Source organism: Monopterus albus, unplaced genomic scaffold, assembly GCF_001952655.1.
Source record: "Monopterus albus unplaced genomic scaffold, M_albus_1.0 scaffold229.1, whole genome shotgun sequence".
Classification (NCBI taxonomy): Eukaryota; Metazoa; Chordata; class Actinopteri; order Synbranchiformes; family Synbranchidae; genus Monopterus; species Monopterus albus.
The window spans coordinates 926,532-941,350 of NW_018128109.1; the positions used below are offsets into that span (position 1 = coordinate 926,532).

Below are 14,819 nucleotides of genomic sequence, written 5' to 3' on the forward strand. Positions count from 1 at the left end.
GCCTTTCCCCCCCCCCGGTTTGCCCTCAGTTTTAGTTTAAGGGTTCTTTTTTCTCTGGCAGAGAGGTTCAATTTGAATTTTCAGCAGGGCTTTATTCATGTTTTAATCATTGAGCATGGTGAGAGGTAGCAAGCAGCATAATGAGCAGCTGAAAGAATAACAAGCTAATATCCAACCACTCTGAACGCAATGGAGGGGAAATACATTGTTATTGCAACTGAAATATATTTGCATTGAAGGCTGCTCTTGATGCAGAATAATTAATACACGGTGACCCTGTTGGTAACAAATTAGAGGGATGAGAGGGTGACAGTGTAGGAGAGGCTGAAACAGAGGGATCATCTCTCATTTTCTCTCTAATCTCATTAGTGCAGGACTTAATGTATAATATTATAGTGTATCAGGGAAATACACCTATCTCATTCTGCTAAAAAGCCATATATGCACACAGACACTGTATAGTACAGTTTTATTACAGGATTTTTATACAGGAGCATGGCCAAATACTTTAGTTTCTTCTTTGCAGTGTTTCAATTATTTTGAAACTGGAAGCCTTTCTGACATTGCGCTTCAAAGTTTTAAAACAACATGCAAGCACATACACACAAACATACAGAGACTGACCTGTGAGGTCATCGGTAGGCCAGGAGCCCAGTTCACAGGCTCGGCAGGTGTACTCGTCAAACACAAACTCGTTTTCTTTACAGGGAGTGCACGTCCAGCAGCAGCTCACCTCACCTTTACGGATCACCTGGAAGGGCCAGCGTGCACATTGTCTGTTTGTCTGTACCTTTGTGCACATGCTTGCAGTGAGATGGCATCAGAGGTTCAGTTAATCAAATATTTTCTTTAATAATGACAGAAAAATGTGAAGGCTGTCCATCATTTTGACAGATCAGAACACAGAGGGTTATTTATACTGACTTAAAGTTAGGCAACTAAATAGGCCAATAATTGCCATGTTCTTGATAAACAAGGTGAAAGTAAGAGAAACTGATGTGGTGGATGAAGGGCAACTAAGACAGTATACTATCTGGGAGCTGACGAGCTGCAGACTGGAGGCCACAGACCACATCTGTGACCACTACAATCAGACAAGGGCGCAGCGGGACCTCTGGATGCCATGTAAATTATGTCTACATGCTAGCTCACGTGCACCAGCCACTGCATTTATGTGGAGTTTCACTGTTATTTGGCTTACAGTAAGAATGTAGATGCCCCATGAAACCCTCAAATTCAGAATGTAACTGGCCTATAAGAAATTCTGATTAATAACAAAGCTGTAGTGAACATGATGTATAATCTTATGTAGATTTGCAAATTCACGGTAAACACTCACTGTGAAACAGATCAATACTTGAAAATGATTATTGTAACCAAACCTTAATCATCTTACCTTAATCTGTCCTTTGTCACAGGGTTCACTGCAGACTGACTTGATGGTGGTATCTTTGTTGGGCCAGATTTCATCATCGTCCATCTTCAAGCCGCTATTGTCCCAGCTGCCAACAGTAATGTAGTCATAGTAGTCCTTTCCTATCTTTTTGAAGTTCATTATCTCATACCTTTAAATAAAAGGCACACATGAAAACACATAAACACACATTCAGCACAGGGCCATATCATAAATACTTGTGATTGCCTCTTGTCTGTCACCTCTGTGACCCCAAAAGGCCACACACACACACAAAGTCAATGACACCTCTGTTCAGATAGAGTGCCTACCTTCCAGGTGAGTCCCCATTCTCATCGAATAAGATTCCCTCCCCAGACACTCCTGTGAAGTTGGTTTTCATCAGAAAGTCCAACAGTGTAGCACCATCGATTGGTCGCATGGCATCACACAGGCCCTTCAAATACATGGGGAGTCATGTCATATATAATAAAAGTGCCCAGACTAATGTGTCTCAATTTATACATAGTTATCAGTTATTGTTTTTTCGGTACACACAACCATAGAGGTTCCCATCTTATGGCTTCCCAGGGTAAAATATCTAGCGTGACAATAACTCAACAATGGGCCTCAAGGAAACAAGCTTGACTGTAATATGGCAACGATACCCTGCTGATGTCCTCCTTTTGTCCTATCATTCCTACTCTCCACCCTTTTATCTCTCTCCTTCATCTGCCTGGTTTGTCCTAGAGTCCCTCCATTCATCCGTCAGAGCAGCACCCACCTGATAGCCTGGGCAGAGTGCCCGTTGCATGTTATGCAGGCCATATGCCATGGAGTAGATGGCATTGATGACAAACCCCATCTTAGTGTCCTGTGCGTACTGCTGCCGAAGTGATTCTCGCTCTGCGTAGGAGAGAAGAGAGAAAGGCAGGTAAATCAGAGAAACTCTTAACGTATATATTTCTCTTCCAGTTTTACGAAGAGTGTGCTTTTTTCTAACATCAAAGACTGCTCTCATTTCTTCTCATCGGCCACTTCCCACCTCCACATCTCATTCCTTTGTCTGTCTTTTTTGTCCAGTTCATTTGTATTTCATGTGCCATTTCATTAGAATACATGACATGTGACTCCTTTTGATGCAGCTCTCACACAGTTTTCCCTATGAATGGAGCTATAACAGAAAGAGAACGAAGGGGAGGTGAATAGAAAGAATCCTTATGGTGCTGTATGTGTGTATTGTAGGTGTGTATTCAGCCAGTCTGTTTGTATGTTTAGTGAGTGTACAGTATGTTATTTGCATTAATACAGGCAATTATGAAAGCCTGTCAATAAAAATGCAGATTGGTATTGTAGCCTTTTATGTTAGCCCAAAACAATGTAGCATTTGTCTTCCTCTCTACCCCAGATGGTCACGGTCAAAAGAATAGTACAGTACAGCTGTAACTCAGAGGCTCTATGTTATTTACTGTATGCCAATACTCACTGCTGCAGGTATTCAAGAAGTAAATGTCAGGTCTTATCCCAAGGACTTCACAATCAACAACAATTATTGTACCTAATGTAGCTAATAATCACTCTGTTGTCCTTATATGTTTACTTATGTCTATACTCACTGCTACAGGTACGGTTGTACTTGTTATTCTCTTGTGCGTGGCCTTTAAGACGACAGTGAAAACGATGCTGCCAGAACTCTGGGAACCAGGGATTCCTGTGGTTGTTTTCAGGACGAAGTTTAAGGTAGTATTCGTCAAACCATTTCACATCGGCTGACTGCAGCTTGATGGTAATACCACCAGCCGCTTCCTTAACATAGCCATCTGTCACGTCATACCGGTCCGCCCATCCATCGCTGCAAAGAAAAACAAGGAAAGACAGGTAGAAAAGTGTAGTACGAACCCCATCAATCTGTGAGAATGGCAATACCGAATCCACTATTGTACTATCATAATAAAATTTACATTATTTCTTCTGGGGTCATTTGATCGTTCCCACAACATTTATGCTGATTATGCTGCACATGCTGTTTGGAGAGCTAACTGGACATTCTATGCCGTTCAGATGTCAATAATTTGGGAAAGGACCGAGTTAGAAGTGACATTTTCTATGTGTTGTTTGGCCCAGTGTGGTGTTGAATCAGTGATCATCTGGCTCAAGGTCACAGTCACAGTCATTTGTCTTATTGACCGGTTGCAGAACATCAGGATGACAGGTGTTATCACCAAATATTAAATATGATAATAGGAGGCTGTCAGAGGACACATGCCAGAGAAGAGAAATAGAAAGGAATAGGACAGAATTCCAATAAAGCTGGCACACTGCAGGCATAGTGAGGAACACCTTTGTTGGGACTGTGATGGACAATAAATCATAACCTCTCATCAAACAGTTGGCAACAGACCTCAGGCTCACTGTGCTGGCTCCCACCTGCACCTCAAGTAAAGCAACACCAGGGTTTAGGAAACGCACATCCTTTCTCTGTTGTCTGCAGCCATAGGCACAGTTAGATATGTATTTTTTTGGCTGATTCCACTTTCTGACCTGCTGATTCCGATTTTCTTTCTAAGAACTGTAATTGACAGCATAAATGGACATTTTGTAATTTTTCTTTAATGACAAATTTAAGTGCATTTAAAATAAAACGGATTTTTAAGTTTTACATTTTCCACCTTTCTCTCCTTAGTTTTCAACTAAAAATGAAGTGCAAAATGTGTACATCTCCAAATATAAACGTGCAACAGGTAAAAGAAGAATGTCTGTACTACTGAGCACACAGTTCCTTGTGAAGTGTGTGTAGTTTGTATTTGCTGTGTTTTACCACAGGTTGGATACACTGTACAGATACATGTATTTCATGTGCAGCCAGTAATTCCCTCATTGTGTACTATTTGCCAGAGAATTGGACGCAACTTCCCCTTCTCCAAGGTGTTTCTGTAGGCTCCTTTGTGTGCTGTTTGTACACCAACTGCTTCCACTGCAAGTGCTAATTTATTCCTGCAGACATTACCATGATGCTCAGACAATGTTGACAGTGGTCAAGTATTACATCTCATCTGGTCTCCATTAAGGATGATAAAACCTCTGCCATCTTAAAGTAAAGGAAGCCTCTCAGAGGTATGGTGTCTGGTTTATGGTAAGAGTTTAATTAGCCATGTGGAGCTATGGACCTTTTATAGGGCTAGCCCCTAGAGGTGGTCAAACTAATCAGCCTGATTAGCTGAGAATGTAGAGAACATGCAAATTATAATGTGCAGAGATGCAAAGATGAATGAGGCATTCTCTAGAGTCCAACTATGTACTCTTCAGAGAGCTGGATTTAGAATACACAACTACTGTGTGTGTGTGTGCTCAGTGAACAGATGACATGCCTGTTATTGGGTGATATTAAATGTTTGGTTTGAGAAGTGAAGCACAGGGGCACTAATATGTCACTGTAACAAATAAACCATATTTCACATACACACATAGCTGTATCACAGAGGCACACACACACTGGTGAGTGCTCCAGTTTCTTTGCAGGAAGTGACAAAAAAAAAGAAACAGAAAGATGAGAGATGTGAAAGGACAGACAGAGGCAGTGAAGCAGAAGCAGCGAATCAGAGAAACACAGTGAAAGGAGGCGCTAACAGAATGATTAGCAGTCAGAGGAAATGTGGGAGGAAGCTCTTACATCATTATGGGCAATGTCCAAAATTCACTATATCGCTGACAAATAGGCATAAACACTATTCACACATACACACCAGCTGGGTGCTGAGATGATCTAGGTCAAATAGAGTATTTTGGCTGCAGTTCAGCAGCTATGCCCCATCAGACACCAGCAAGACAAATATACCCGCCTCACAATACATACACATGAACTATAAAGACATATCACTATAGTTTGCATTTTTTTGGAGAAGATTTGGGTTTATTGCTCCTCATGGAAGCACAGATGGCACAGTGAGTGTTTGTGTGTGTCTGAGAGAGATAAAGAAAGGAAGGGGAAGAGGGAGACGTGGATGGGAATGACAAATCTTCTCTCCTCCTTTCACAACTACCACCAACATGGCCTCAAGCAAGACAATGATCGTCAGTTATACCAGTGGAATTTTTCATTTGTTTCTCTCTCTGCTTCTCCGTCTTTCTCTCTCTGACCCTCAGAGAACAAAACTCATTTCCTCCTACAGCAGTCCTTCCAGCCTCAGTCTGATCGGAGACCCAAAGTGTTTGCGTGCATGCGTGAGTGTACCACAGGTAAACTGCCTTTTCGTCTGCCACCATTTGTGTCCCTAACTGTCCCTCATTTTTCTAGATGGAGGGGCCTATGAGGGGTTTCAGCGCCTGAACCAAGGAGGTCAGGAAGTCACAGAAGTACTGCAAACTTCCTGTCACGTACTTTTGCTGAGAAATAGGCTGTCACGATGGCTGCAGATGCTTTGATCACAGTTGAATTTGGTACATTAGTTTTCATTGAGCTGGTTGGATGATTCTTAACACATATTGTTCTCCATTATATTTGAACTTGATTTAAAGCCATCTCTCTGTAAAATGAGTCTTGTAGATAAAAGTAAATCAGTAGAGCTTGAAATAGTTTTGAGTGCTCAGACCATTGACAGTTTTTGTCTCTGGTGTCGTGCTGAGGATGCTGTCCTATGCAGTGCGACAAAGTGCTCTTATCGAGCAGCACGTCTTCCCATGAATTGATCAGTGGTGCCCTGAGGGAAGGATGAATAGGATTTTAGATATTTGTGTGACCATTTTCTTCCAGCCTGTTTAACACAATGGTGTATTAACATTATGAATCGCAGTGGGCGGAAGAGTGAGAAAGAAAGAAAGAAAGTGAGAAAAGAAAAAGGCAAACAAAATCAAAGACACAGGCAGGCAGAGGCAGAAAAAAATAGATTCAGAAGTAAACAATCAATGATCATTAATCAGCAGTCTCACACCCTGTCGATAGATTTCTTTTTTCTTGTGTTCCCTCTTTCTCTTGTTCTCATTAACACCTTCAGTTTTCCCTTGAGCCTCTCGACTTTGTTTTTCTATCCTAATCTTCCTCTGTTACATTCCACTGCACCCATCTGTCAAATATCCTTCTGTATGGTTTTATTTTTTATTGTTTACTGTTTCTCATTTTCTTTTTTAAGGACAGAAAATTTTACAACCATAACATTATGACCACTGATAGGTAAAGTGAATAACATTAATTATCTAGTTACAGTATCACCTGTCAGTGTGTGGGTTATATTAGGCAGCAAGTGAACATTCAGTCCACAAAGTTGATGTGTTGGAAGCAGGAAAAATAGACGAGCATGAGGATCTGAGTGACAAAGGCCAAACTGTGATCAGCTGATGACTGGGTCAGATCATCTCCCATACTGCAGGTCTTGTTGGGTGTTCCTGGTCTGCAGGGGTCAGTACCTACCTACAGTGTCTGAGGACAAACAGTGAACCAGTGACAGGGTCATGTGTATAGTTTCTATTTATAGTATCTCTGTCATGCACATGCACAGTATGTTTTGTGTCTGTCATGCTCTCTTGAGGTTCTTTCTTACCCTTTTTCGTATAAAAAAATATATACAGTATATATATTTATTTTTTATATTCACTATTTTGTTTTTCTCACTTTGTCTCTCACCTTTCACTTTCTTTCTTCAGCTTGTCACCTGTTCAGCAAGCTTCCCAGCAGGTCACACCTGCAGCTCCTCAAAGTCCATACTAACATATAACATTATAAGCATACACCTAAACACACTCAGGTCCACACTTCAGTTATAATCATGTAAGTAAAATATTTCTAGAAGGTTCTCCTTCATTCTGAGGTGCAGAGGTTTTGGACCCAATCTGTGACCTTCACCATGTTCCTCTTCTCACAATCTCAGTCGGCTTTACTCCCACTACATTATACTTGATGATGATGAAATAGCAGAGAAATAAAATAAATAAAAACAAAAACAAATATGTCTTTTATCAACAAATTTCTAATTTCCTCTTCAGGAAGTAATATGTTTAGTCAGCTCTCCACTACAATCACAGGAAATGATATCTGCTCTGTTCCTTGTCTCACACACGTAGCCTAAAAAGCATGATTTTATCATTTCCAATCTAGCACAATGACTCCCACACATGCCAGAACAACACAAATAAAAACAATGCTTTATCATCTGAATCTCACAAATTTTATAATTGAAACATTCTGGTGCTTGTTTACATGTAATAAATGACTGATCACGGTCTCTGCTTTGTTTGTTGTCCTTGGAAAATCTATTATAAACGGACATATTTAAACACTTTGCAATATAATGATTTCCATTTTGGAGGACTATTTGTTGAATAATTTTTGTTGGATTACTGATTTTCTTTTTCCCATATAGCTGGATGAAAGCAAGAATCACTTACACAGGACAACATTCATCTGTACCAGCACTGCCAAAGACACACCAAATAGATGTTAACGTATACAACCCCAAATCAGGGAAAGTTGGGACGGTATGTAAAATCAAAATTAAAACTGAAAATAGTTGTAAATCATCTGTGTCCTGTATTGCACTGAAGACAATACAGCAGCACATTATTTTATGTGATAGCTCATCAACTTTATTTTTTGTTCAAAATAAATCTTCTCCACAATATGCAACGGTGTGGCCAATGTTGCCAAAAGAAATAGGACTTTAGAAAAAGTTGTCACAGTATATGTATAAAAGGAGTGTGTGGGTTCTTGTACTTGCTACACAGTGAGGGCCAAAACAATCAGTCCTTCTGTTTTAAATCAAAATAACTGTTCTTAATAGTATCCTGGTTCTGTCTCTCTCCACATGTCTAGGAGCCCAAGGCCGTTGCCATGGTTTCCAGCCCACGCTCAACTGCTGTCTGTACTTTGTGTCTCATTAGCGCACACTGGATTTTAAGTGTATGCACACACACACATAAACCCACACATATACCCTCACCCTCTCCGTCACACAGACATGCACACTTACTTATCTATTCACTCTTCAATTAACATTAGACAGTCTGTCTTTACCAATATTGGAAATGCTATTTGTGTAACAGTACAGTATTCCAGTATTGTAGGCCACTGCACTACCTTAAGCAGAACTTTAACAAATTCTACATACTGAGGCCTGGGGCATTTGCCTTTCCATTCTGTTCATTCAGAATATAAATAGAAACTGGAACTCATTTACAAATGATAGAAATTTTCAATAGGCTCTTTCTTGGTTATGAAATCCATCTCATGCCAGAATTTTGTGACTGTGTGAGTTCCAGGGGGGTGCTGTTCTTCGTACATTGCTAAACAAATTACACTGCTAACAAGATTAAATAGTAATGCTGGATTTTCTAATGTTGGCTAAAGGTTATCTGGATATTTTAGTTCTTCAACCCTCATCTGAGTTGTGGATTAGAAAAGCTGCATTCAGCTGTCCAAAACCATGCTGTCGTGGTAACCGACTAGACTATGTGTATCGACAGCCAATAACACAATCAGCTTCTTCACAATCTGGTTTCTCATTAGCAACAAAGAAAAACCGCAGTATGTCAGAGCGAGAGCTTCTGCTGGAGGGATGCAAGGAATTTAAAGGGTTAATTTATATGCAAGGTAACACTGCAAAAGCAGTGGAAATGCAGCGAGATGGATGGCAAACAGTGGCTGACAAATAAAAGCACAAGTATACCATTTAAATCTTTAATGTTGCCATTTTATCTCTGCTATATCTGTAAAAAATAATCCTGTGTGGAGCTGTATGATCATGCATCCAACCGAGTGTCAAGCTGGAGCAGGACAATAAAACATCATCTCCATTTATTAATGGTTTAGATGACAACCTAGACGTCCCTTGTGTGCAATTGATTTCCTTTTACTTTGTATAATCTTTGCATTATATTCAGAGCAAGTAGATGCACAACAAGATCCTGGGAACAGGTGATAACTTTCTGCAAACTGGTATTACTGTAATGTATTACTCTTAGCTCTACTACCATTGTTATTACAGTTCTTCTACATAGCTTTGTCTCAGTATTAAAATTACAAAGTTTTCAAAACAAGTTTAACCTTCTCCACAACACTCAGCGCTTCTCATTCATCTCCCATGTATATACTTCTGCTTATACTACTCCTATGAATAGCATTTCAGCAAATGATTAAGTACAGTTGTCTACAATTTGAACAATTATCAGTTGTATATGCTGTTTTGTTAAAAACATCAGCTTTTTTCAGTTAAACTGTCTTATTCCAAAACATTTAGGAATGGTTTCACACTTCACTTCATCAAACGCACATAGGTTCATGCTGTTCTGTACCGTTATCAGTGGTGGAAAGTTTTACTCATACTGTACTTAAATAGAATTTTGAAGTATCTGTACTTTACTTCAGTTCCCAAAGTGTGGTGGGGGAGTAACAGTATTCCTCTTATCCGCATACTAGCACAGGGAAGTAAAGTCCGCTGCACAGCTTGCACATAGCCTACTGTCCATCAGTTCTGTGCACTGCTGTGTGATATCGCATTAGATGTTTCTTCAGGGCATGAACACTGCCTCCGTCAAAAAACTTTCTCTGAACACCGCAGGTAGCCTACTGCAAAGACTTTAATAGCACAAGTAAATCTTAAAACCATGACTCGTCTGCCCTGGGAAGAGAAGTAAAGGACAGGAAAAGACAAGAGAGAGGGGGGTGTCAAACCTTTAATGTTTCCAGTATTAACTTGTATGTAGTTAGTTTTATGATTAGAATTGATATAACAAAACTGATTATGATTACTGATTATTTGGGACCACCCAAACACGAATTTTTGTTGCTACCGGGGAAGCTCAGGTCTCTTTTGGTGTAACTAAACCCCCTCTGGCTCAAAAGCAGTAACAGAAAATAGAGATGTGCGGATTGATCCTGAAATATCGATACTTCCGAGCCGAACATTTCCTATTCTAAGATTGATTCTCATGTTAAAAGATCAGTATATAAAATAAGTAGGATATTTTGGGATAAATGTATATTTTATTCTCAACAGCAAACAGAGTAGACAGTAACTACGCTATCCAGGAGAGTCTAAATAATATCTGGTTGATAGGAAGTACTTCTCCTTCTACTTGTCATATTCATATGCAAACTACTCTGTAAATGCATGACACATTGCAGAGAAGTGCTGGAAAAAAGTCTAATTTTCAGAATCAGATGTGAATCCATGAATTTTAGAGTAAATGTTTACTTGTGTTAAAGCTTTTGTTTCACCTTCGTCATGCCATGCTTGGACACGATACAGTTGCAGCTCCTTTGGCACACAAATGTTTGCCGTTGTTTGAGGAGACGGTGCAGAGTGCAGACACGCAGTGTTATTACAGTAGTATACCAAATCGAATTGTTCTGTAATCATTACACTAAGGTTGGTTTAGCCTGGAAAAATCAGGTCAAATGTTTTGCATTGACAAAATACCGAAGCTGTGCTTCTAATAGGTCACTTTAGTAATTAGTGTCTGAGTTCAATAATAACAAGCCATCCAAACACAACCCACCCACTCTCTAGCTGCCATGGCAACCTGGCAGAGATTCTAGGTGAAGATCTGCTGCTTATAACCATACATACTGCCCACACACCAGCGATCCACCAACCAAACCTGACGGCCTTAATTAGCCAGACAGATAACACAAAGAGGGAAACTGAACACAGATTACACACAGACAGACAAAGAATAGAACATAAGCTGCTCTGTATGTCCATGAACATCCAAAAACTGTGCGTTGGCAGCCGTACACCTGCACAGCCAGGAGGTCACACCCAGAAAACAAACACGCACTGTAAAATGAATGATGTGAATTGACAAGTGTCAATTTGTGCCCACCCACGACGCAGTCTGCAGCTGACTATTTCAACCTATATAAGATGAGAGTACATGAGCAGCTAGCCCTGATTCTGTGTTGAATTTCAGTGTGAGGAACTCACTGGTGCAGGGGCTTTAGGTCAGCCATGACAGTTAGCTACCAAAAGAAGAGAAATGAGACTCCTGGTAATTCCAAAGTTGTTTATATTCAGAAGACACTGAACTAGTTTTGTTAAGAGTTAGACGTTGAACTGCACAGGTCAGCTCGATCCATTCCCAGTGAGTAAAATGAGTTAATGATTACAGTTTCGGTAACTTTCCCAACACTGCATTCAAGCTACTGTACCCCGAGTCAAAGGCATGATTTACACTCTCCACCGTCTATTTAGTGCTTAGACAAGTCATATTAGTAAAAAACATGCAGTAATCTGTAAATTCATTAAATGATTTAAAGTGAGGCTTTAGGGTGATGAGCTGACAGCTGTTAGATTTTTTTGTAAAGTGTCATTAAAAAGGAAGGTATGCCATAACGCCTCATTCATCTCCATCTTCAGCTGAAGGGTCAGGGTTCACCATGACAACAGCAAAACCCATTAAGCCACATGTCAGAACTGTCTAACACACAGACAGAGTGACGCTAACTCAGAGTGTGTATGTGTGTAAGAGGGAGTTTGATGCAAGGACTGTGTGTGTGCCCAGCTGTGTAATTATGTGAGTGATCAGACCACTTTACATGCCTGTCATTCAATAACACACACACATGCAGCAGAGCGGCCCACGCCTGCTTACCTTGGCAGCAGGTTCACTTTCATTCATCTATCGATGCCACACTTCATTACCCTCTCCCTCTGACACTCTATCACCTCATCTTTTTCCTGTTTCTCTTTTAAGCCCATATCCGGATCTATCCATCACTTCTATTTCAGACTCCTCTATTTATCTGTTTGTGCTAATTTACTCCTTTTCTATGCTTTTTTTTTGTTCAATCGCTGCTCTTATGGCTTGCAGCTGTCCATTCTCTATCTTCCATTTTCTCTATGTTCCATCTGTCTTTTTCTCATCCTTGATCTTTTTCATGTCCTTCTCCTTCCATTTCATGCTTTCCCTCTGTTGTTCACATTTGCTATTTATTGCCCCATTACTATTACTCAATATTTCACAGAACCATAATTACATTGGCAGATCATCAGACACACACACAGACACTTGTTTTTATCTCTCATGAGGACTTCACACTTATGTTCATTGCTTGAACACTTACCCTGACCCTACCCTTAACCATGAGTTGCCTGAACCTAACCACTTCCCTACCCTATATATATATTATATAGTGTGTGTGTGTGTGTGTGTGTGTGTGTGTAAGCCAGAAAAAAGCAGCAATTACTCAAAATCTTGGCCATTGCCATAATTAGACAAAGAAGAGAAACAAAGCAAAAGACAGAGGGCTAAATAGACAAAGATTTAGCCAAGGGAAGAAAACAAGTATATTCCAATAATTGGGCATTTTCTTCCTTAAGGCACCTCACATGTTGAGTACTATATATGTCCCCACTGAAAACTGAAGCACAAAACCTGACTCTACCTGCTAACTGGAAACCATTTTTTATCTGTCTCTGTGCAAAAAGCACAGCACTGGACTTCCATTGAAATACAAAGTTTGCACTTTGAAAGCCTGACATTCACTTTTAAAACAATTGACTTTGCTGACACTGGGGACAGAAATCCCAAAGAATGCTAATATTTGGATCACACACACGTATACAAATGCCACTGACCCCTCTGACCAGATGTTAAAAGAAAACGGAATAGTCTTCCTTTGGAATATAATATCCAATAAATAGTAAATCAAAATTGTAAAATAACTCAGAATTTTTTGTTCACTGTATTTTACAGTACAACAAGGTTGTGTTGTAAAGGGCATGAAAACTTACCTTGCATTTCCATTTTAATGCTGACAGACTTTAAACATACTGTGAGTCTGAAATGCAGCTTGTCTTTTGAGTGCAACTTAAATTTTTTTTTTTTGTGCTTGTTGAGCAACAACAAATATCTCACAATTTTCCATTTGTAATGCATTTTGAATTGAGACAGGATCACCCTCTTCCCTTAACCAAAACAGTAGTAGATGTAAGGAGTAAAGATGTAGCTGAAGATGGAAAATATTCTGAGATGGAGGGATGGAATGGGTATGGAATGAAATAGAAGGTGGGTACAAGGGAAGAAAGATGGATGAGTGTGGATAATAGACATTACTCCCCTCCAGCTGGAGTCTTTGCCTGGATGCAGACAGCTGCATGCTTAGCGCGCACATAGATATGTGGAAGACAGACACACCAGCATACATATATGCACTGTCTCAATATTTTCTACTTGTTCACTGATTTTAAGCAGGGCACTGCCAAGCACAACAACTCGAGTATTGGATACAGTCAAAAAAGGTAAACCAAGCAGTGGGGAGGGTTAATGAAATTCCAAAAGAAGCAAGAGAACAAGCAACAGACAATGAGACCAAATAGACAGGGTAAAGATGTCAAAATCCACAGAGATAAGAGAGGATTGAGACAGACAGAGAGAGAGGATAAAGTGGCACAGATATGATCTCTTGGGGAGAGATTCAATGACTAACAGAGGCGGAGAAAGGAGGATCAAAAAGGAGACAGCAGTGATTTGTAAGGTTGGATAAGCATATGTTCTTGGCAAGGTCACAAAAGAAGAAGAGCAATAATGTTCGAGGTCAAGAAGCGACTTGAGCAGTTGAGAGCAAAACAAGGAGATGGAGGAATGATGTCAGAAGGAAAGAGTTTGAGGGAAAAACAGAGGCTATATATTTTGCTTGTTCCTCTAAGTCTGGCCTCATCCCTTTTTATTGCTTCACACATTAAAGCCGATATTGTAATATCACCTGCTGAGGTAATACACCACCAACGTAACATTACTGTCTCTTATTTCTTCTTTATCATCACGGTGGCCTTTTGGTCCCCTCTCTCTCTCTCTCTCTCTCTCTCTATCTATCTGCATTTCCAGCCTTCTGTCTATCATTTCCATTTTCTCAGCACTCCCTCCCTTTGTATATGCAAAGGCAATGTCCCAGCTTTAAAACAGATTGTGGGATGAGCTGGAAGATAAGTAGTGTAATTATTCAGCAAAAACTTCAAACCAGCCAGATGAACCAGCTCCACATGCTGTGTAGGAAATGAGGAATGATTTCCGCAGCTCACGACTTTCAATGTACATATGGCGTATGAGCACTGTATATACACATGTGAAAAACTTATCATTTAACATGTCAGTAGACTGAGTTAATGACAGTGACATCTGAAAATAATGTTATGTGCCGTTCGCACCAGTCAGTGAGTGAACGAGAAAGAGGCGGACCCAGGTAGCCGACTTCGATGCAAGCAGTGATTTATTATGTACAGTGATGATGAGAGTAAAAATGCACAGAGAGAAATAGTGCGTAGTCCTGTCGATGAGTAGTAGCCGGGTGTTTGACCAACAGCAGGAGGCGAGGAGATGGAGAGCTGGGCCGAGCTGCGTAGGCTGGGTCACTCCTGGGCTGGTCGGTGGTGATGGTGGCTACTGAAGGTAGAGACAGAGAGATGGAGGCAATAGTGGAACAGATAGGCGACTGAGC

The 14,819-nt window shown here is 40.3% G+C and overlaps 1 protein-coding gene across 7 annotated transcripts in view; it reads right to left on the reverse strand.

Moving 5' to 3' along the window:
• grm5b (glutamate receptor, metabotropic 5b) overlaps positions 1-14,819 on the reverse strand; it is a 76,457-nt gene that overhangs the window by 13,779 nt on the left and 47,859 nt on the right. For all 7 annotated transcript variants that reach the window (XM_020619996.1, XM_020619991.1, XM_020619995.1 and 4 more), the window contains 5 exons: positions 3,010-3,245; positions 2,178-2,299; positions 1,726-1,850; positions 1,397-1,565; positions 625-751 (listed from right to left, as the gene is read on the reverse strand). In XM_020619996.1, the coding sequence (XP_020475652.1) occupies positions 625-751; positions 1,397-1,565; positions 1,726-1,850; positions 2,178-2,299; positions 3,010-3,245 (779 nt within the window). The remainder of the gene's footprint in view (positions 1-624; positions 752-1,396; positions 1,566-1,725; positions 1,851-2,177; positions 2,300-3,009; positions 3,246-14,819) is intronic.